Below are 24223 nucleotides of genomic sequence, written 5' to 3'. Positions count from 1 at the left end.
TTCAAAGCAAAAATATCCTAATGTCTTCCTGAGGAGCCTCCTGATGGTGTGACTCACAGATGTCTTGCTCTTACAGCGGTCAGAGCGACATGAGCATTTTTGTCTCAGATAAAAACACTGTGACTCCAAAGCCTCTTTGTGACTAGCTAGTGAGAAATAGCCGTGCAGGGGAGGTGGGACCAGGCCGCTCGCAGCGGAGAGCCAAGAGTTTGGACTGAAATCTGTTCAGTTTTGACTTGAGATTCAATACAGCATACCACAGCGGCCATTCTTGGGACAAAAGTGCCAATCTGAGCCAGGAGTGTTTACCAGTCACTGGTATAAACTGGTGTTGGCCATACAGAGACCTGGCTCTCTGGATTCCTGCTGGGGATCCTTAGGCTTCTGTCCTTTTTAATTCCTAGCATCGCAGAAAGCAAGAGACTAAATCTAAACAATGTCTCAGGAAGAATTCCAAAATACCAGCCACCTGCTAATTTAACTCCTTTGGTAGAGAAGAATCACTTGGTGTAAATGCAGCATCTTTCGATGACAGAACTAATAGGAAAGACGAGGGCTGCCTTTCTGTTACACGGTGACTGTGCAGAAGAAACTCACTACAAAGAAGTGATCAACGTTTGGAAAAATAAGAATGTCCACCCTGATTTAAATATCACACAGTATGCCTACATCCCCCAAACACTGTGTGGTATCCATAGCTTTGTATGGAATCCCTTGTGGACAACAATTTTATGCATTGTTTTTTGTTTGTTTGTTTGTTTTTTAATGAGAACTCAAAACAGCTCTCAAAATCATACAAATGCTGAAACCTCCAAAGACCATCCCCAAATATTCCTGATTACACAGCACAAAATGATGGCAGGACCACCATCCTTGGTTATCTGTAGAGTTTGCCCTGTACTTGACAGATCTTGTAAAATCCTCTGTCCACTGGAAAGCAGTCGACTATATCCCAGTACTTGAATGAAGGATCTGTTTTTCAAAGCCGGAATGCAATTAAAGTAAGATCTCAGCCATTTCACAATGATCGGAACCTCATTGTCATGGTCTACTTATATGTGACTTCAGACTTCCATCCTTTTTCCAGTGGCTCAGAAGCCTGGGAGTCCCTTTCCCATTCAGAGGCCATGGCCCCATGCCATCAATATAGGGGCACAGCTGTACCGAACACTGACTGAGGACTCTGGAGGCATGCAAGTGCCTGCCTACTCAGCATTCTTCCTTCCACCCTCACAGATGAGCATAAGGCTACCCGCTGCCCCTCTTTGCTATCATCCCAACCCAAGGCCCCAGCTAGACTTCTCATTTTCCTACATCCATGCTAACTTCACATGCAGATCTTCCCAGACCCCACAATCCTCATCTGCATGACAGATCTTCAGTATCACCAAATCTCTATGATGGGCTCCATCATTTATGCTGGCTCATCATCTTCACTGAGGGCTTGTTGGCAGCCTAGATGGTTTTCTTTATTGCCTTCATGACCTGCCTCATACAAAACTCTACAGTCTCTCTTCTCTTCTCCTCTCTTCTCTTCTCCTCTCTTCTCCTCTCCTCTCTTCTCCTCTCCTCTCTTCTCCTCTCCTCTCCCCTCCCCTCCCTCTTCCTCTTCCTCTTCCTCTTCCTCTTCCTCTTCTCTTCTCTTCTCTTCTCTTCTCTTCTCTTCTCTTCTCTTCTCTTCCTATCTAAATGGTCCTCATTGCCATCTTTAACACTCTGTCCATCAAGAGATGTAACCGTGGCATCCACTAATAAACAAGTGAAGAATCGATCTCCAGGTCCCTGAGGGTAGAAATGAAGGGCATTGAAGCCCCAGTGGAAGTAGAGAAGCTGATTTTTAATCTGACTGGGAAATTGAGTGCTGACATTAGTTATGAAGGATGACAGAGAGTTGATCAAGAGATCAGCAGCAAATGCAGTCTTTTCAAACCCAAATGGTCCATGGCTCCACTTGCTTGCTCACCCATTGCGAACTCCAAACGCTCAGCAGAAAAGCCTATTGTCCAGACTTTTTAAAAATTAACTTCATAAAACTCAATCCAGAATTCAAAAATTATTTCACGAATTTAGACTTGAGTTTCTAATCTTCCAGCATAGCCAAATGGCACACATGTGTGCACATGCACACACTTGTCCAGGTTTTTCCTAATATGCCCTCCATGGTGTGTTAACACAGCCAGAAGTTACCTTTCCTCCTCTCTGCCACACAGATTGTATCTCCAAGGGCCTTTCATGTCATCTTTCACCCTTCAAGAAGCCTTTGGAAAACAAGGTGCGAATCCTGAATCCTCCCTGAACATATCTTGATCACACCTCTAGATCCCTGCGTTCCTTGTGTGCAATTCAGTCATCAGACAGAACATGTGTTAGCAGAGTCTTCTCAGTGCTAGCACCCCTTAGTAAGCAATCAGCTTCCCGAGGACAAGGATCACCTAACTTGTTTCCTCAAAGCCCAGAAAAAAATGTTCCGGATAAACCTACTTAGGTGTTTGACTGGCTTTGGGAAACTTCACTCTTCATCCCCAGCTGCCTGCTGCCCAAGTCCCTGTGAAGACAAGGCTAGGGGCTAGAGTTTCCTCCTGCTCTGTCTTTCCCTGGTCATCTTCAGGTGTTCTTCTCCCATGTACCAGATCTCTCTGGGATTTCAAGTTCTATCTCATCGTGTGCTGTTTGGAAGATCCCTGTCCGAACTTGGGTTTGAAGGGTTCAATTTTCCACCAGGAACTGAGTCTCCCAGACTGTGATGTAGGGAGAAGTGCTTGCTCCCTGCCCTGTGGCCATCTCATGGAGCTGTTCTCCAGAGCTCAGAGCCCAGGGCCAAGTGTTCTTCCTGCCCACTACCAAAGTCAGCCCACAGTTAAGGAATAAAAAAGACCACAAGGTATGGAAGCGGGGAGGACAGCTGACCCCTCGTCAGCCTGACACACAGATGCATCACTGTTAAGCCACAGCCCTTCCCCAAGATCTCACGTTAAAAACATAAATGACTCCAAAAGTCCCACAGTCTTTACAGATTCAAGCACATTAAAATTCCAGTCCTTTTAAAATATCCCGTTTCCTAAAATCCAAAGTCTTTTAAAATTCAAAGTTTCTTAACTTTGGGCTCTGCGTAGAATTCTTTCTTACTTCGAGAGGGGGAAAAATCAGGGCATGGAACACAGTCAAAATCAAAGCAAAATCAGATTCCAGTTGTCCAATTTCTGCAATCCACTCATGATCTTCTGGGATCCTTCAAAGGGCTTGGATCACTTTTCTAGCTCTGCCCTCTGTAGCACACATAGCTTGTCTTATAGGCTCCAGCTAGTTCCACTCCACTGCTGCTGCTGTTCTTCGTGAGCATCCCATGATATTAACATCTTCAAAGTCTTTTGCTGCAACTAGGCTTCACCAACAGCCTTTCATAGGCTTCTCTTCATGGTAGAAGCCCCAACTTTGTTGCATGATCTTCAGTCCTGGACCATTGACTGCTACTAAGTCTGTACCTTTATCAAGGGCCTCTCCTGGCCTCTCACAGTGCCAAGCCTCAGCTGCTCTCTATGACCCCTTCATGCCTTCAAAATTAGTACCATCTGTGTGACTTTTACACATTACCAAGTCCAGCTGCCAGCAGGAGGTACAACCTTGGCTGCCTCTGGAACATAGCTTCTCTGTGCTCTCAGGAAACACTGCCCGTAAAATTTCCACATCAGTGATGCTGCCCTCTTCTTCATCACCGATAATGTTTTAGCTCTAGTTAGCCAGCATCAATTGTTCCAGTAACATAAAGGTTTCATTTCAGTGGTTCTGCTATCTTGTTAATCACAGCTGATTCTTCTGCTCCAGTTAACCAGAACCACAGAATCTTACATCAAAATGGCCCTGATAGAGATTTTTAATCTTCCCTCTGAAGCTTCACAAGCCAGGGCTCCATCCTCTGCACTGGATCCTCTCCATCTCAGCAGTCTTATGTCCCAAGCACCCACAGATCATACCACAGAGCTCTCAACACTCAATGGTTTGTCTAGACCAAAGTTCCAAAGTCCTTCCACAATCCTCCCCCCAATACAGTCAGGGCTGGCACATCAATGCCCTCACTATGCTGATACCAATTTATCTTAGATGGGGTTTCTATTGCTTCAATGAAACACCATGACCAATAAAAGCAAGTTGGGAAGGAAAGGGTTTATTCAGCTGACACTAATAGAGCCCATCATTGGAGGAAGTCAGGACAGGAACTCAGGCAGGAGCTGACGCAGAGGCCATGGAGGGAGGTTACCTACTGGCTTGCTTCCCACATGGCTTGCTCAGCTTGCTTTCTTATAGAACCCAGGACCACCAGAGCAGGATTGGCACCACCTGCCATGCACTGGGCCCTTCCCCATTGATTGCTAATTGAGAAAATGCCTTACAGCTGGATCTCATGGAGGCATTTTCTCAACCGAGACTCTTCTCTCTCTGATGACTCTAGCTTCTGTCAAGTTGACACAAAACCAGTCAGTCAGTGAGGGAATGAGAGTGGCAATGTAAGGGAGAAAGATGGATGCTACTTGGAAGCAGCCTTCCCGTTGTGTCTGCCTCAGATTCCAAATGACTGAAGGAAAACTAAATGAGGTTCATGGCTGCTCCACCCAGGAGCTGTTAGGAAGAGAGCAGAGAGCTCTCACCACTGACCTGTCTGATCATCCCAGCTGACAGGATGCAAGCTCAGGGTCACACTAAAACGGTCGTTCAGTCAGACAATGAGCCCCAGTTAGGAAAGACCTCACTGGGAAGCCGAAATGTACCAGATGTGTTCAGAGGTGCTCCAGGGAAAGGCACACAAACTCCTCTGCCCAAGCATTCTGAAGGTAGTAAGCGTGACCTGTAAACCCCTCCAATACCCAATGGTGTGGGCACACATGCCAGCCTCTAGTGTCACTGATGTGTGGTGTAGACTGACAGTTGTTGTCACTTTTATGTCCCTTACTCGTGCTCAGGAGCACACAGGTTAATATTATGTCCTTGACAGTTGTCTCAAGTGCCAAGCTCATGATTATGATAGTTACAGGGACAGTATTTGGTCTTTGCATAACAGAACTGTACTCAAAGATCCCTCTACCCTTCCTGCTAGGACACAGCAGCATCTTCCACGGTTATCCCTACCTGCTTCCCCAGATGTCTTGGAACACTTGCCTTGTGAGAGACCACCCTCACACACTCCTCTGCTCTGTCGTTCCTCAGACAAGAAGTGCAACAGACAGTTAAAATCATTTTAAAATTGTGTGGCTGTAGCTTGCCATGCTGGCTTTAAGATGGTTTCCTGAGCAGCAGTTTTTACCAAAGGTGCCACACGCAACCTTCGTTACCACTGGTGTAGTAGCATAAGCTCAGACAGATGCCTGTAGTGCTTTCAATAGAAGCTGATGAGATGCCATGCTGGAATTCCTTTATAGAACAAAACTGTGGAGAGCCATACCCGCGGCACAAGTACTCTTTGTGGAAACGTCTGTGAATCTAGTGCTCAGAAGTGGTTTTGCAGTTTCTCTATTATGCTGAAGTTCATTAACAACAGAAACATACATACTAGGTGCATAAGAATCCACCGTGCCATTGGGGGATGGACTGAGGTGAGACAGCAGTTACCACCATGTTTGTTTGTGGGATCCTGTTTTCTTGTGCTGCATCAAGTTCTTCCTTTGCTGTGCATGGGAAGGGCAGGAGATGAACATCACCCTGGAGAAATGAGGGGCCCTGATATGAAAGGGTTCACTGGGGCACTGCTATCTTTACACAGAGTCACGGCGCATTCCATAGGGCAGCCACTATGTTAGCAGTGCATAGGTGTTTCCACACACCAGTGATGGCGCACGTGCTGCCAGTTAACGCTCTATAACAAATCGCTTTAAATTCTGATGAAATAAAACGTGCTATAGAAGAAGAAATACGTACCATGGTTAATTTTGTTATTTGTAGCTTCCAATTCTCTGCTCTAAGAACCCTCCTGCCCAACCATTTTCCTACCATTCCTCCCCTCCCCATGTCTTATTGCCGCCAAACAGGACCTTGCTGTTCTCGTTGCAGATGGGAGTACACAAAGTGTTCCTGAAGTACTGGCACGTGGACCAGCTCAGCGACCTGTGGCTCCAGCTGCAAAGGAAGATTGTAACTTGCCAGAAAGGTAAGCAGCACACACAGGCACTTAGACCTTTACAGTGTGAGTTTCCAAACCACTCAGTGCACCTCTGAGTTTAACTGTCAGCAGGGTCAGCATCACAGTGCACTTCTCAACCAACTCCATGACACTCCATCAAGGCAAGATCCTCAGGGGGTCTGGGGAAGCTCTGCTGCTCAGTTAATTCTGTACCAGTTCCTGCATCGGTGTTTGCAGATCTTGCATGTCTTATTGGCTATATTCTGTATGAAATTGTGTACGTTCTCACCTCAACTTGGGGGAAGAAATAAACACATCTTGACAGTTCTGCATAGCACACTAGGTCCTGCATAGTAAATACATCCACATAGTACCTTGCGGGTGGCCAGTGGCAGTGTTCTCTTTAGGAATTGTGGGACCGTTAGATTGTGCCTGGAAATGAGCAATGGGAAAACCCACCTGGCTCCTAGCTGGAGCTGCAGTGCAGGTCCCTGTAGCATGCAGGACAGATCTCAGCCTCCTGTCTTCCTTTAGGGATCAATGGAAACAGTTGCTGTGACTTATTTCATGGCTGTTGGCACCCGCTTCATTATAATGTTGGGAGAAATTATCTTTGAATGTGTTTTCTATCCAAATCCAAATGACTGCTAAAAACATGTATTTTTACAAAACAGCCATTCCTCACATGAAGTGGATGTAATCAGTACATTAGAAAATGGGATGTGTGTGTGTATGTTCCTGTGTTTTTGCCTGTGTATGTGTGTACATGCAGCTGTGTCTGTGCATGTGCATGTATGTGTACATGTGTGTGTGCACATGCATGAATGCCTGTGCATGGATACGTGTGTGTGCCTGTGTATGGGTGTGTGTATGTGTGTCTGTGTACGAATATAAGTCTGTGTATGTGTGCACAAGCATTTGTGCATGTTCATGTGAGTACACATCTGTGTGTGCATGTGTGCATGTGCCTGTGTGTATGTGTGTATGAGTGTGAACACATGCAGCATCTCTTTTGTGTGAGCATGAAGGACAGCAGTAAATACCGAGTTACTTCTGTTATTGCTTTCTTGCTCATTCTGTGAGACAAGGTCTCTCACTAAACCTAGAACTCACACAACTGGCTAAGATGGCTGAACAGCAATTCCTCAGGATGCCCCATCTACTTCTCTGGTTCTCAGCCCTCTACCCACCCAGTGCTTCTAAAACCAGCTTTTTTACATGAGTGTTTGGTGGTTCAACTCAGGTCTTCCTGCTTTTCTAGCGACCATATCACCCACAGAGCCATCTTCTCAGCCCTCTGTAAACAGGTTTTTATGTGTTCCATAGTTTAATTCACTGTAGAAAAGTACAGGAAAAAGAAGTTAGGTTATGCCAAATCTCATAATGAGCACATGTCTGGGATGTATTTGAAATTTTCTAAAGCCAGGAAACCTGCTAGAAACATGCTGTGAGCCCCCAGCCCCCACTGTGTCATCCTTCCTGTGTGGATCCTGTTAGGCTGCAGCCTAGGGAGAAATTTCCTGGTGGGGCCTTTCAGTCTCTGATGGAAAAAAAACAATCTGCCATGCACAGAACTTAACATGTCCAGTTTAAATTTTTGACTAAAGTTCAGAACCTTGTTCCAAGTCAACATCTGTCTTGTCCACTTCAGGCCTGCACCTTACAGAACCCATGAGAGAGATATGATGGTCTTGGTCTCTGTATCGCAGATGCCTCCCACTTGTGTAGGGTCAAGAGGAGAGAGAGGAGGGAGAGGGAAGGCGGAGAAGGAGGAAGGAGAAAAGAAAGAGAGGAAGAGGGACAGAAAGAGTCAAGAGAAAGAAGGCATGGGAAGAAGGGAAGGAGGAGGAAGAGGAGAAAGAGGAGGAAGAAGAAGAGGAGGAAGAGGAGGAAGTAGAAGAGGGGGATGAAGTATAAGAGAAGGAGGAAGTGGAGGAGGAGGAGGAAGAGGAAGAGAAAAAGGAGAAGGAGAAAGAAGAAGAAGTAGAAGAGGAGGACAAAGTAGAGGAGGAAGAGAAAGGGAAAGAGGAAGAGGAGGAGGGCAGCAAGCACTATACAGCTATTTTGTGACCCAGCATTGCTATTCCTGGCTGGGACAGATTCAAAATACTCTTTACACATCTTTGATGTGTTTATAAAAAGATAAAGAGAGGGGAGATATGTTTTGGTAGATGAGTGGTGAGGTGTGGGGGAAGGGGGTGTCTCAGTGGGCACATGCGGAGACATCCCTCCCCCTGAGGGACCAGCCACACAACAGTATAGTATAGAATAGAGTTTATTCAGGGCATGGGGAGGGGAGTTAAGAGGCTAGTAGAGGCAGAGAAAGGCAGAGAGACAGAGTAGAGAAGTAGGGGAGTAGAGGCCAGCCATGAGCACATGGAGAGAGAAGGGGGAAGGGAACGGGGAGAGAGGGGGAAAGGGGTGAGGGGACAGATCTCTCAGGGTAATCTCTGACATCACTTTATCCAGCCCAGGGCTGGAGGAGCCTTGGCTGAGGACACAGTTCCCAGCTCATGGTTCTGAGTCCCCTTCTCTCTGGCATATGACAAATGGACTTCATCCAGCATTCATGCCCGAGAGATGTAGGCTGGGACCACTTGGACCCTCACCCTGCCCCACTCCAGGTGGCACCTGCACCCCTGCCTCACCTGGAGGCCGGTTGGAAATGCAACCTCAGCACAGCCCACACTGACTGAATCCAGACTTGGCTGTCAGCCACAGCTGAATCTGGGTCAGGAAGAGCCCATTTAACACAATGTTATGTGTGAACAGAGCAGGGCACCCTAGTGTTCCTGGGAAATGTTCTTAAATATAATTAGAGGAACCCGAGCCCCCTCTTCTACGTGACACCCACTTGAAATTTGTCTTCTAGTTAGCCTCAGAGACTAAGCTTCTCCTGTAACCAACCTGGAGCAGGGATGAGCTGAACACAGCCCCTCACCTTTCTGAAGATAAGAATGGGGAGCAGCCTTGAAAATGGCATTGAGATTAAAAAAAAACATAATTTCATTTGAATAAAGGAAATAATGGACTCCAAAAAAAAAAAGCACTTTAGAAACCACGGGCTTTTGAATGTGAACACAGCTTACTGGTTTTTATTTTCTCTTCTCTCAGAATTGATACTAAACTCACTCAAAATTTAAGTAACCTAGATGAATTTCCACCTTTTAATTTCATTTTTTTTCTTGTTGTTAGTAAATATCTGGAGAAAAGAGAATTTTAAATGTAAAGGGAAATAAAATGTAAACACAAACAGTACACGAAGCAGCCGTGGTCTGGTGGCTGAGGCAGGCTTTAAACTGTGAACAACAACAAAAAAAAATCTGTGGTCCATTTCCAGCAGGCTTGGGGTGTGTGTGTGTGTGTGTGTGTGTGTGTGTGTGTGTCTGATTCTTTGCTGAGAACGATAGTTTCAGCAACCTGTGTGACTTAATTCTAGAAGGCTGCCAATTGATAAGGGTGGGAAGATGGAGTCATCTGCCTATGAAGCAGCAGGCTTCATGAGTGAGCGAGGTGGCATGCGGGGAGCCTGGCACTTGCTCTCTATGTCTGTCTGCCTGCATTTTAAGAACTTAACCCTCATGACTGTGTGCCCACCTTTGCCTTCTCAAGGCAGTAACTGTTTTTGTTCAATGTGAGAAGAACAGAAGCCAGGCTAAAGCGCAGACAAGGTCTCCAGCCTCGACGGGTGCTTCATCTTATTCTGCATTTTATGATCCCAAAAGACTGACCTAGCTTTTACAGTTATATTTTTGTTGTTTATAGACTAATTCCGCACAGCTTTCGTATTTCAAAGAAACTCTCCAGTTAGCATCTTCGTCTGGGTTTAAAGGGCGAATTTAAACCCTAAGTGGAGAAAGTTGCATCTAACTTGACTGCATCTCCTGGACTGCCCACACATGTGGTACCTTCAGGCATGGGGGATTGTCGCACAGTGATTGCCTTTTTTTTTTTTTAAATCTACACTTTCCTCTAATCTGAGGCATTTGAAGCCTGAAAGGGTGGCATCTCAGAGGCTAAAAAGCTAGTGCCCCATGTCAGCGGCCTGTGCCTGACCTCAGCATCTGTAGGGACTGGCCCTTACACCTGCCTTGCCCACATCAGGGATGAAGGCCAGTTCCCTTTCTCAGAAGGCAGCCTGTTCCATTTCCACCCCGAACTAATTGTTAGCAAGTTCTTTCATCTATTGATTGCAATATCCTTCCATGTGACTTCCCCTATTGCTGATCTGTCCCCTCTGGAGGGCCACAAATCACATCTAGAGGATTGCAGGCTTGGGGGATGGAGCTGCCTCACAAGCACAGAGGGCCTGGAGCCCATGCTCTGCCATTCCTTGCTTGTCTTTACTGGAAACGAAAAGAACTCCATTATCATTGAGACCAACCCAGAAATCTTTATTTGTTACATTGTTTCCACATTAAATGGCGTAACTGAGTATCTGAGACAGCCGCGTGCCTTTAGATCCTGCCTTCTGGTTTTTCTCTCTCTCTCTAACAAATTCCCTACTGATCAATTATTGGTTTCACTGCATTTTTCAGTTAATTATTCCCCAGCTTTTATGCATTTTTCTAGACCAGCAATCCTGAGAAGCAGGAAGGGTACACTGCCTGTTTCGGTAAAACCTCTGTAGCTCTCCAGGAAGTGCTCATCTCTAAGAATTATATAGAAAGCTTAGGAATATTATGAACAAGTATTTAAGAAACTAGTTCAGGGAGCCTGGTGTGTTTCTGGAATGACCAGGAATCATGAAAGGCTATTAGTGCACCCCAAAACAGTTGTGGGGAAGACACACCCAAGGTCTTTCTCATTTATCCTTGTCAGCTTATGTTACAAAAAGACAACAAAAGAATTTTGTGAAAGCTCAATCAGGGACAAGGCTGACCATCACACTATCTTAGTGATATCCTCTGTGCTGTGGTTAAAATTCCCCTACCCAGAAGAACTTAAGGGTTTGTTGGGGCTCACGGCTCCTCGGGGATCTAATCTGTCTTGGTGAGGAACATGAGGCAGAGAGTGAACAGGAAGTGGAGGTGGCCTATGAAGTCTCAATGCACAACCACAATGGTTCACTTCCTCCAGCCATGATCTGCCTCTTGAGGGTTCCTCACTCTTTCAAATGGCACCACCAGCTGGAGAGTATCCAAGCATCTGAGACAGTGTGGGACACTTCACATTGGAAGAGAAATTAGGATGTGCTAGCAAATTCTTATTCTGGGTTGAATGTGTTAATTCTTGGTTGTAGTGCTTGTGTATTCGTGTGTGTGTGTGTGTGTGTGTGTCTGTCTGTCTGTCTGTGTTTATATTTGTATGTGTGTGTCTGTGTCTGTAGGTCTGTGTCTATGTCTGTGTGTGTTTGTGTGTATTCCTGTGTCTATATTTGTGTGTGTGTGTGTGTGTTTCTGTGTGTCTGTGTGTCTATATGTCTGTGTCTGTGTGTCTGTGTATGTCTGGGTTTATTCCTTTAGATCTGCCCACTGACCTAGGGTTGTGCTCTTTTATGAAGTTATAAGAGGATTTCTGGCACGCCAGCACTTACTTCAGAGAATGAACATCAAGCAACAAGAGGTTACATCCATCAAGAGCTTCCTACAGAGCACAGAGGACATGGCACTGAAAACCTATGATGCCCTGGTCATTCAGAATGCTTCCGATATCGCCCGGGAACACGATAGGCTCCGGAAGGAGGTCCACACTGCCTACCACAGGAACAGACAAGAGGAAGGAACCAAGAGGTAAGGTCCATCTGTAACCTTACTGACCTACAAGATGGGTCCTGGGAGTCAGGAGCTTCTGATAGCCTTTAACACAAATCACAACTGGAGAGAGAATGGCTGGGGAACAGGCCGGCATGCTGTGTCAGCCCAGACACTCCAGCAATCTCAGGGTTGCTTTCCTGGGTGATCCCCTCGTGGAACACAATCTCCACGTGGAAGTTTAGTCATATAAAAGTAACATTGTTTCATTAGCCTTGTTGATGTTACTTAAGCATTACACAAAGCTCGGAGCTAGCAAAATAGCTAACGAGACTGTAACATTCTTGTGAGGCACAAGGTATATAAGGCTGGCTAATAGAAATTTCTGGAAACCTGTCTGAAGAATTCAGACACCTCTTTGAAAACGTAAAAGTGCTGAATAAACCCCTATGTATGAGGCTCAAGCCTGGGGAGGGCAGAACCAGGCTCCTTGCACAGGCCTTCATGACTAGGTAGCTGTCAGTTTTTGCTAAAGACCTGGGGAACCTCCCGTTTCTCTGAAAATGACTCTCTCCTGCCATCACTGCCTGTGTAGAATGATTTTGTTGCTGTTGTTAAAGTGGAAATGGCTAGGTGTCTTTGCTAATTAGCCTCCAATATCTTAGTGATTAAATACTGGAAAAATATTCTTTTGTACAGAAAGCGGTAATTAAACATTACAGAGGAAACAAGTCATTCACCAGGCGGCCCTGCTTCATCCTTGGTGACTTCATTTTCTACATGGGCAGCCAGCTCGCATGCTGCTGGTTTCCAGCCCTGTGGATGCTCTGACACTTACAGATATAATTATGAAGCAGATGAGAAGAAACCCCTGGTGAAGGGAACCCACCAGCGTCTCACACGATTCCCCCCGCCCATGAAGGCAGAAAGAAAAGCATGAAAGCAAGCTGACTAACTACTCATTCTCAGTGGCTTCCCACAGCACATTTATCATTTTCCCTACTGGAACTAAACAGCCATTCCAATTCCACCATTTGATTATGTGTTTTATTTGCCCGATATAAAATTAAGTGAAAAAATGTGTGCCTGCTATTTGTTGATACCAGTTCTCTCAGCACCAGGCAACTGTGCAGAGTCACAGGAAGAATCATAATTCCATACATAATTAGTAATTGCTGGTGAGATTAGATGGAGAGAGAGAGAGAGAGAGAGAGAGAGAGAGAGAGAGAGAGAGAATGCCAAACTGGATTTACCTTGTTTGGTGTGAAGTGTGCCCGTCTACCTGACAATGGAACGGTGATGAGCTCTGCACACTGGCTGCAACACTAACTCTCTATTAAGATGGGTTTCCCAGAAATTATCATTCAGATTGAAATTCTGCCTTTTTCATTTGCTTAAGAATCAGACTGTGAAAAATCCATTCTAGGGGATGGCTGATGGGAAGCGTGAAGCCCTTTAAGCAGCTGGAGCATTGCTGGGGGAGCCCTGAAAGGAACCATGATAGACATCCCCAGTGTTCCAGCAGAGCCAGGCAGGCCTGGGCAGCAACCTCTGGGTGAGCTGGGTGCTAAGGACCGAATGCAGGTTTTCCAGCAAGGCCAGCTAGAAAGGGTCCTTGCCAAGGAACTCTCTCTGTGTCAGGGGAACGGGCTCATCACTGTCACCTGAATGACACACCTGGGCCTCTGTGCTCTGTGGCTGTTTGTGTTTTGTTTTCCCTTAAGAGCTGAAGACCAAGGAGGATGCAGGCACGTCCACTCCAACTCCGTGCCGGTGCCCATGGTAGTAGACAACCTCGCCCAGGCTCTCGCCGGACCTTCTACCCGGCCCCCATCACTGCACTCTGTGTTCAGCATGGATGACAGCACTGGCCTCCCATCACCACGGAAACAGCCTCCACCCAAGCCAAAGAGGGACCCCAACACCCGGCTGAGTGCCTCCTATGAGGCTGTGAGCGCCTGCCTTTCAGCTGCCAAGGATGCAGCCGGTGAAGGTTAGCCAAGGAGGGGGTGTGGTTGGGGGAAGTGAATGCTATTCTCACGGCTCACTCGAGTGCTGGGTTCCGGTCTGGGCGTGCCCATGGCACCACTGTGACCCTGATACACTTTTTAATAGAAATAAATCCAATTGTTGGCTTGCCAGCAGCTTTTTAATCATTAAATATAAATAATATTCAAATCCTTAAGCCTCTTAGGGGAAAGCTACTTACATGTCAGTTCCTTCACTCTGGGTCCCACCTCTGTGTTGAATTAATGGCTTCAACGCCAAGGCAGTTCTAGAAGTTGGTCGCTATACCATATAAATATTCACTAAGTAATTATAAAGCTAAAAAAAATTCACCAGGCTTTCCTGATCATGATGTAATTAAATTTTAAGCCCCCCCCCCATTTTTTTTTAATGTGGTGAGTGAAACGGCATGACCACAAAATTCAGCTTGTGTAACTTTCAGACTAGGCAGTAAAGGGCTCTGCACTGCTGGGTCAAGAAACAGTTATGCAGAAAGGGGAAACAGCAGCTACTCTCCACCCACTCTCAAAACTCCTGCACTGTCAGTGCTCCCTGGTGGCTCGGGCTACAACCCGAAAAAGAAAGCAAGTTCTTCCGAACAGGACATTTCCAAATGTATCAGGTTACAGATAAGATGCATGGACAGATCACAAGGTGTGTGGCGACCACCACGTACCTAAGTGTATGTGTCCTTCGTGGACATGAAAAGACCCATCTCCTGGGGGAGGGCAGGTAATAAGAGACAACCCATGGTGATTTGAGCCTCAGACCATTGCTGTGTAGAGTTGGCGATGGTGCCATTGTGCAAATGCGAGGAGATTCAGGCAAATGGCCGAGTAGACACTGGAACATAGCATCCGACAGTATGATATGGAGCTGAGAGATCTCAGTGGTTATGTGAATTCAATGAAACAGAAATATGGCAAAATGACAATCTTGATTTAAAGAAAGATCCAGGATGCTGACCCCTGACAGACACTTAGAGCAGTGGCAGCGTCGGAGATTCCCTCAGAGTCAGTCACACTCCTTAGGATCTTACTGCAACTTGATATGATTGGTTGATATCCACAGGAGGCCTGCCCGTTTTGGAAGAGAGAGTGAGTATGTGGATAGGGAGGGGCAGAGGAGAGGTGTGTAGGGGGAAGCAATTAGGAGGACAGGAAGAGGGGGAGACTTAGATTGGATACAAAAACTAAATTAATAATAATAATAATAATTAATAATAATAAATAGAATATAATGGAGCTGAGAGAAAGAAACAAAGAAAGAAACAAAGAAAGAAACAAAGAAAGAAACAAAGAAAGAAACAAAGAGAGAGCTGGGGAGATGTCTTGACAGTTAAGAGCACTGGCTATTCTCCCAAGGACCCAAGTTTGTTTCCCAGAACGCACATGGTTGCCCACAATCATCTGTAACTTCATCCAGTTCCAGGGGATCTGATATCCTCTGACCTGTGGACACTAGACACACATGTGGTGTACATACATACCTGCATGTAAATAAAAAAATAAGATAAGGGGGCTGGAGAGATGCCTCAGTGGTCAAGAGCACTGACTGCTCTTCCAGAGGTCCTGAGTTCAATTCCCAGCAACCACATGGTGGCTCACAACCATCTGTAATGGAATCCGATGCCCCCTTATGGTGTGCCTAAAAACAGCAGCAGTGTACTCAAATACATAAAATAAATAAATCTTTTTTAAAAAGAAAGAGTAAGATAAGAAGGTTTTTACAGAAATTTTGGCTCAAAAGTAAAGGCTGCTGTTTTGGTGCACCAGTTGCAATTCCAAACCTTTTACGAGGAGTTGTGGGCGAAGCTCATGTGTCCTCCATGCATGCACAGCATGGAGGGTCTGGTGCAAGATGCAAGAGGCCTGCACAAAGGAGAGCAGTGGAGGCCAGAGGGCCACGTAGAGGGTCTGTAGTTGATGTCCCTCCCAGTTACAGTGACTGAGAACAAAGCCTGGCAGGAAGCTGGCTTGCTCTTCCTCTGGGCCTGTGAGAATCAGCTTCCAGTCATCACAACCCCTGAGACATGGGGGGAAGAAGGGGGGTCACAGGGAGTTGCCAGTGCCACAGCTGGAGGGTCTCGGCTCCAGATCTGGGGGGAGGGGGGATCTCAGAGGAGTGAGGCAAACAAGAAGAGAAGATGCTTAAACAACATGGGCAATTAATTAGACAGACATACAGCACTCTGAGATTGAACACCACAATGTCTATGAAGTCAGGCCCCATTTCTCTTTACAACTAGCGAGCAGGCTCAATCATCTTCCTGCGTAGGCCTCAGACTTTCTTGTGGGGTCCAATCCAAGGTCCCCAAGTTCATGAGTATACTAGGAAGACACTGTCACACAGATATGAAGAAAAGGAAAATAGGGAGGGAGCATGAATGCAGAAAGGGTCCATGCCCTGTGCTGGAGGCAGACGCATGTGAATAATAGCGCAAGAGGCACTGGGCCCAAGCAGAACCACATAGGGAGAACTAGAAGCCAGGAGGTCCAAAACCTATCCTCACAGTCTCTGGTCTTCCTCTTACTGCCTTTAAATTCTTGCCTGGACCATGTCTTGTTCTGGGGGGATGATAGGACCAGGTTGTGCTGGTATGGATGGTGATACCACCAATGTATCTAAACACAGAACCCCAAAGGGAAATATCTCGTGAGTGGAGATGTGTCTGTCCTCCCAGAGCTTAGGACGTATTGACCATGACTTCAGGATGGCTCTGGTGGGAGTGAAGCCTCCGAGCCTCTGAGACTGAAAATGCAGTGTGCCTTCTTCTGAGTTATCAGACACCAAAACTTGCCCCGATGTCCCACCCTGTGACCAGGGTTGTGTTGGGGGCTCCATTTCATTGGCATTGTTGAGTACTTTATACATAAACTTGGGAGCTAAAAAAAGGAAAACTCTTGAAATAAGTAAAATTTAATTGTCCCCACATCCGTCCTTGAAAATAAGCTGATCACACGCACGTACCCTGAAATAGCCACAAGACCAAATTAGGCTTCAGTACTCTAACTGTGGCTTCCCTAATTTTAGCTTATGAAGAGTAAAGATTCCTAGTCCTGGCCCACAGAGACTCCAAATTAATACTGAGAGAGTGCAGCAGGAAGCTGTGCTCCGTGCAGAGTCACTGCCTCACTCCAGGCAAGGCACCTGCTGAAGCACCAGTCATACTCTGAGAAGCACTGTCTAACTCTTCCCCATGGTTAATCGCCTGCTGAGTAGTTGAAAGAAAAGGGAAGGGGTGCTCACTGACAAAAGGGGCTTTATTCTCAGTATTTCCCATCCTAACAACAGCCTGTGGCAAATCATCATGGCCCTGTGCAGGTGGGGAAACTGAGTCAGGGAGCAGGATTAGGCATGCCCTAGTCATTCAGACACCCAGCTTTGGGAGACTCCAGAACCCTGTTTCTTGGCTGCTCCATCTAATGGGCTCTGCATCATAGAATACAAAAGACTTTACCTCTGGAGGAAGCCTGGAGGGGAGCTACTTCGTTGATTTTTTTCTAGTGTTGCTTAGCAACCCACCCAAACAGCGATTTAAACAAGATGATGGCTGTTGCTCTGTCTCTCGGCTCTGGGTCTCAGGAGATGTGGATTGTCTGGTGGTTCGCACTCAAGGTCCCACATGAAGTCGGCTATAACGATATAGAATCATGTCACCAGGTCTGGTGCCTTAGTCCTGTGACACCTCAGCATCTAAGGGTTTCTGTATCTCTAGCTGATCTCTGCTTTTGCTTTGATGGCATGGAGACTTCCAGGGTTAATGTGTAAAATCACTCACCGTGGGAGCGGGGGCTCGGGGGAGATGGATTAAGAGCCATTTTATGCACCACCTCCAGGAGGTATGAAGAACTGCTTTTGCCTCACCTGTCCACCAGAACAGTTCCAGCGTCCTGTCTAGGTTTGGAAAAGGAGATGCACACTCATTTGCTTGATATGGGCTGAAAAATAAATCTGTGGCAAATGTTTTTTGAAAATGCAATAGGCTTCAGTCCACTTTGAACTAAGCCATTCATTCTCTACTCATAGAGCCACCTAGGTGACAGTGGGGCCACCTTCCGAGGCTCCCAAAGCCTCCTTTCTGTATCCCCCAATGCCTGAGGTTGGGCTAAAGTTCCCTAAACAGTGAGAGTTCCTGACTCCTTCAAGGCCAAGGTTTTCTCCTGGTGTTCACTTGGGTAAGGTTCATCATTAGACTTGTGATATAAAATGATAGTCCACATCTGCTAGGCAGACATGTTCCTGCCTGAGAGGAGACATGAGGTGACACTCACAGTCTGTGCATGACATTTAGAACAACAGTCAGCTAGTGTTGTAAGGATCTCTATGGGAATGGAGTCCTGCCCCTGACCATCCTTTCCCTAGGCTCTGAGGTTGCTGTCCTAGGGTCTTAGGTGCTTCCTTTGAATTACAGTTCTTCATCTTGACAGTGATGTAGCCTTATGGCTGCTGCTCTCTCAGCCTGTTCTCCGCACATGAAATTCTAGAAGCCAGAGTCTCTTCTTCAGGCACAGCTGCTGCCATTTTTCAGGGCACATGGACAAAGTGCCTTTAGCAGTTGTGTGAGCTGCTCGTGAATCAATTCCTAACACATCTCATTAGCCAGCAGCCATAGCCACAGTTCTCCTGCATTGGGTTTTCTTCACTGTCCATGCCAACGCTTAGGCCCGGTGGCCTTGGTTCTTTGGAGCTCCTTTGGAGAGATCAACGTGGAACAACCCAGGTCTTTCTGCAGTTTTTTGTAATTAGGTATTTTCTTCATTTACATTTCCAATGCTATCCCAAACGTCCCCCATGCCCTCCCCCCACTCCCCTACCCACCCACTCCCACTTCTTGGCCCTGGCGTTCCCCTGTACTGAGGCATATTAAGTTTGCAAAACCAAGGGACCTCTCTTCCCAATGATGGCCGACTAGACCATCTTCGGATACATATGCAGCTAGAGACACAAGCTCCGGGGATAGTGTTTAGTTCATAATGTTGTTCCACCTATAGGCTTTGCAGACCCCTTTAGCTCCTTGGGTACTTTCTCTACCTCCTCCATTGGAGGCCCTGTGTTCCATCCAATAGCTGACTGTGAGCATCCACTTCTGTATTTGCCAGGCCCCGGCATAGTCTCACAAGAGACAGCTTTATCAGGGTCTTTTCAGCAAAATCTTGCTGGTGTAATCTTACAATGGTGTCAGCGTTTGGAGGCTGATTATGGGATGGATCCCCGGGTATGGCAGTCTCTAGGTGGTCCATCCTTTCGTCTCAGCTCCAAACTGTGTCTCTGTAACTCCTTCCATAAGTGTTTTATTCCCAATTCTAAGAAGGGGCAAAGTGTCCATACTTTGGTCTTCATTCTTCTTGAGTTTCATGTGTTTTGCAAATTGTATCTTGTATCTTGGGTATTCTAAGTTTCTGGGCTAATATCCACTTATCAGTGAGTACATATCATGTGGGTTCTTCGATGTGTCCTCACTTTCTGCAGTTTTAATGGATGGTGTTGTTGGCAAAGTGCTGGGCTCCGACTTCAGAGCAGGTTTCATGGAGGTCCAGGTCCTTTCTCCATGTTAGCATAATATGTCATCTTCGAAGCACACTGAGAAGCACTGGTGGGTTCATAGATCAAGAAAGCCCTGCTCCTTTATGGTAATAAGTTCTTCGTCACATTTCTTCATTGTCACACTGGAAGGACTCTAGAAGCAGCTATGTCCCCCTGCCATAACAAATCCTTAGCAGGGCCAGCTAGCTATTTTCCCCCTTGCCCTCTGACTACAGCCTCAAGCCCTGCTCAGCTTTGTATGGCTTCTTCAAGCTTCTACCCCATATCTGCCCTGGCTCCTCTCAGGGCTTCCTCGGGGCCCTCAGGCTGCAACACTGACTTTCTAGAGTGAGGTCACTGTCACCATCAGGTTCCAATATCTATTCTGTGTATCTGAGATTATATAACAAACTTTCCAGAAGGCAGTGACTTTAGATCCAAGGATTCTGGCAGTGTTCTCTTGTGGGTCTGAGCAGTCATACTAAGCAGTTCTCTGTACAGTGTGATCATGGCTGTCTTTGAAGCTCAGGCCCTTAAAGGCATGGCTCATACATTTCTGGGTTTGACAGGAAAGTCTTTGGATAGTCTGACCTCAGTCCTTCACCTCCACAAGGCTTCTCCCCCCCTTGAAGCATCTTCTCCGCATGGCATCTCTTTCCCAGCCTGAGGCTTCGTCACACATCCTGTGGAGGGTCTGCTGTGAGGAGCTCACACTGCTCAGGTGAACTTTGGGTTCCCTCAGAGCGGCTCCTGCTACAATAGGAAGCAAGCAGAAGCTACGCTGCCAGGGCCCAGCCTCAGAAAGGCAGGATGTCCTCAACACTACCCTGTCAGCATCTCTCTCTCTGAGGCAGCTAGAGTCCCTCCCACTTGGAAGCCAGCTGGAGAAATGTCTTCCACTGTAGATCTGCTGCTGCAGGTGTCGTCTGTGAAGCAGCTCTGCAGTGGTGCTGATCCAACTGCCTTCCTAGGCAATCTGGGAAAGCTCGGGAGCTGCTGAGGGGTCAGCCCTCTAGGGAGATGGAGTGATGCATATGTATTAGGGAACTGGGAAGTTAGCATTGCCCTGTTTCTAGTAGTTGTCTGCTTCTGGGGGGTCTTGTATGATACCGTCATACAACGATGGCTGTGAAGGTAGAGAACCAATCATACTTTTAGCCCTTTCTATTACAGTGTGAACACAGGTTGGAGCACAGAGAAACCCACCCACTAGTCTCTGAAGGGGTGGCTTACCTATGTGGGTGCCCACATTGAGGCTGAGGATGATCCAGTTATCCTGCACAATTATAGTCTAAACCCCTACTCGTTTGCAAACATCCCGAGCCCTCCAGGCCCTGTCACCCTGGAGAGTGGGAGCCTCATCCTAATGCATCTGTTGCAGTTCCATTTCTTCCTCTGTGTATAGACTGCATCTTGGGCACCAAAGACGTATAGACAGTTTCCCTTAGTGGCCTCAAGCGTCCAGACTCCTAGAAGGTAGAAAGAACACGAGCCAGGATCTTTCCTGCTCAAAGGACATAAGGGCTGGCTGTGGCAAACAAAGTGATCCAGGGCAGGGCCTCTCATTTCCATATAGGCCTGGCTTCCCTGGGATACACTGGCTACTGACTCTTCTATCTCTGTCTTCTGCCTTAGCTCTGACACGGCCCAGACCCCACAGTGATGATTATAGCACCATGAAGAAGATTCCCCCTCGGAAGCCAAAGAGAAGTCCCCACACGAAGCTCAGTGGCTCTTATGAGGAGATCTGGGGACCACCGCGGCCTTCTGGCACCATGGGCCAGGTGGGCAGGCATCAGGCCCCAGGGACACTGAGTGTGCAGTGGGCCAGGCCTGACTCAGTGCCACAGTGCACAGCACAGCTGCCTCTGCACCTGCCATTGCCGCAGGGTGACTATGACGATGATACGGAGCCTGTGTACATTGAGATGGTGGGGAATGCAGCCAGGGCAGGTGGATCTGAGACCGACAGCCCTGACCAGGGCGAGTCTGTGTATGAAGAGATGAAGTACATCCTGCCAGGGGAGGGCTGTGGCCTCGGGATGCTCACCTTCCTGCCCGCCTCACCTCCTCTGTTTTTAGAGACTCGAAAAGCCATCATCTTGGAGGCTGCTGAGGGGAACTGCCAGCCCTCGAAGGATACGTGTGACATCCCCCCACCCTTCCCCAATTTGCTTCCCCACAGGCCACCACTCCTAGTCTTTCCTCCCACCCCAGTGACCTGCTCCCCGGCTTCCGACGAGTCTCCACTGACACCCTTGGAGGTGAAGAAACTGCCAGTCTTAGAGACCAACCTCAAGTACCCGGTGCAGTCTGAAGGCTCCAGTCCCTTGTCACCACAGTACTCAAAAGCACAGAAGGGAGATGATGACCAGCTGGCATCCCCTGGCTTTCCTGTGTTTAATGGGCCCAGCCGAATCTCACCACCTGCCACACCGCCGCCACCCCCAGGGCCACCTCCTGCACCCTGTGGGCCACCTCCTGCACCCTGTGGACCACCTCCTGCACCCTGTGGACCACCTCCTGCACCCTGTGGGGCGGCCTCTGCACCCTGTGGGGTGGCCCCTGCACCCTGCAGGCCACCCACCCACTTCGCCTTCCCACCAGATTCTGTCTTGGTCACTGCAGCTAAAGCACTGACTAACTCTGACCTGCCCAGAACACAGCCAAAGCCCAGTTCGGCCCCAATACTGGGTCCCTGCAGCTCCTTTGTCAAGGCTCCATATTCACCGGGAAGGACAGCCAGAGCAGACCTCAGGAAGGCCTCATCCACCTTCTCTCCACCAAGCCCTTACAGCCCACCCAACAGCAGGCCGCTGTCCAGCCCTCTGGACGAGCTGGCCAGCCTCTTCAACTCGGGAAGGAGTGTGCTGCGCAGGTCTGCAGTGGGAAGAAGGATCAGGGAGGCTGAAGGTAAGCAGAAACCCAGTGGATTCCTGGTACACATGCATAGCATAAGCCACATCTCCTGTGCATGACCATTCAGAGTAAGTGTTGATCGAAAGCCTGGTCTCAGGTGACCAGCAGTAATATGCTTGGGACACTTTCTGTGACTTCTGAATGCCACACATTGACATGACTTAACAAATTAGTGTCTGAGCATGTAAACCAGGGCAAATTGGAACAGCACCTTCTCAGTTTTGTTGGTACTGTTGTTTCCTATGACACTTCCTGACAGCTTGAACATGGTAGCCTTCGCTGGTCTGATGTTGCTATTTGTGTAACATGGTAGCCTTCGCTGGTCTGATGTTGCTGATTTGTGTTTGATTTGCTATTATTCACCATTCATCCCCAGTGTCCTTCTGACCCATGTGAGTATCATGCTGGCACATAGTATCTGACATTGTCATTGGTCCAGTTGCTCCTTTGTCCCTAATACCGCTCACCTGAGTGTAGCCCTGGATGGTTGTTTACTTCTCTCACCAAGCAACCCAAGGAAGAGCGAGGGCTAGTTCTGTTTTTGTTTTCTCAGTCCCAGCTCAGTTGAAGGGAGTGTCTGCAGTCTCTGACCATTCTGGTGAGCTGGGGGTTAGGCTGCTGCAGCTAGAGACGGCTTCCAGCAGTAAGAAGCACCCTGTGTTCTGCAAACAAGGAATGCAGCCAGCAGCACCAGTCTCTGAGGATGCTCTGACAGTCTCTGATGCGGAGACCACCACATCTCCTTCATTCCTCCATGCTCAGTGTGCTGTGCTTGCAGATCCAAAAGCCATAGAGGAATGAATATATATATTATTCTTTTGCAAAATATCTTCTCAATACTCTTATCTTTTGGAGAAGAAATGGGGCATCTCACTATTCCAAGAAGAAGTATTTCAGCTAGAGCCCCACATCCCACTGAAGACAGAGACACCTGGTGCTCGAGCCTCTGTAGACAGCAGGCATCTTCCTCAGAGGCAATCACAGGAACTGACTATAGAAGTGGGACCCAGAGCACAGTGTTTTGTGCATTCATCAATTTGCTCATTCTTTGAGGAGTAATACATAAATATTCTAGGTCTCCTGGTTTAATGCAAGAAGGATTGTACATGATAAAATTAGAAAAAAAATGAAAAGAAATACGAGAAAAAGTAGGCCAAAGCTTAGGACCTCTGACAAGGAGATAAATAACCAGCCGTGCCTTAGTGCGCCTAATTGTTTAACTAACAATTTCTCCTTAATTATAGGCTATTAGTAAATGAAAGTATACTGGTAAGGAACAACAAAATGTTGTAATTCTACAAGTCATGTTTTATCCCAACAACCAAAATGGACCCTAAAAAGAAAGCATTAAATAATGTCAAAAATATTATTTGAAGCTAGAACTAAAAGTGTATGAGAGTCCCATCAAATATGCCTTTCTGTAGGTCAGAACTGGGTAGATTCCTCTCTGTCAAACAGTAGTGAAGTCCATATAAGTCTAGGGAGAGCTTATCACTTAGAAACCTCAAGGAGAGGTTTCTAGCCTGGGGAGATGGCTCAACAGTTAAGGGTGCTTGTTGCTCTTCCAGGGGATATAGGTTCTGTTCCAGCACCCACATCAGGAAGCTCACAGCCAACTGTCTGTCACTCCAGCACCAAGGCATCTAGAGCCCTCCTGTAGCCTCTACAGCACAGATGCACACAGACACAAAGCTAAATAGCAAAAGAGATCTCTGCAAAACAAAGGAAACCTCAAGGCTGCAAAACAGATGAGGGGTGTGGCAGGCCTCCAAGAATGGCCTATAAACCTGCTCCCCTCCCCCAGGTCATATCAACTAGCCAGCATTGCAAATGAAATGTTGTAGCATATCTATATCCCCACTTCGAGTTTTCACAAAATACATTCTAATCTAAAGAAAGAAAGAAAGAAAGAAAGAAAGAAAGAAAGAAAGAAAGAAAGAAAGGAAGAAAGGAAGAAAGGAAGAAAGGA

At 47.1% G+C, this 24223-nt stretch overlaps 1 protein-coding gene across 2 annotated transcripts in view; it reads left to right on the top strand.

Annotated features, from left to right (window-relative positions):
* Window positions 1-24223, top strand: part of Myo16 (myosin XVI) — a 486437-nt gene that overhangs the window by 394819 nt on the left and 67395 nt on the right. For both annotated transcript variants that reach the window (XM_021170663.3, XM_029481007.2), the window contains exons 29-32: window positions 6040-6136; window positions 11613-11841; window positions 13527-13795; window positions 20971-22248. In XM_021170663.3, coding sequence (XP_021026322.1) covers window positions 6040-6136; window positions 11613-11841; window positions 13527-13795; window positions 20971-22248 — 1873 coding nt within the window. The remainder of the gene's footprint in view (window positions 1-6039; window positions 6137-11612; window positions 11842-13526; window positions 13796-20970; window positions 22249-24223) is intronic.

This window comes from Mus caroli, unplaced genomic scaffold (genome assembly GCF_978045245.1).
Source record: "Mus caroli unplaced genomic scaffold, Mus_caroli_1 scaffold_10, whole genome shotgun sequence".
NCBI classification, from domain to species: domain Eukaryota; kingdom Metazoa; phylum Chordata; class Mammalia; order Rodentia; family Muridae; genus Mus; species Mus caroli.
This window is presented reverse-complemented; position numbering and strand designations above follow the sequence as displayed.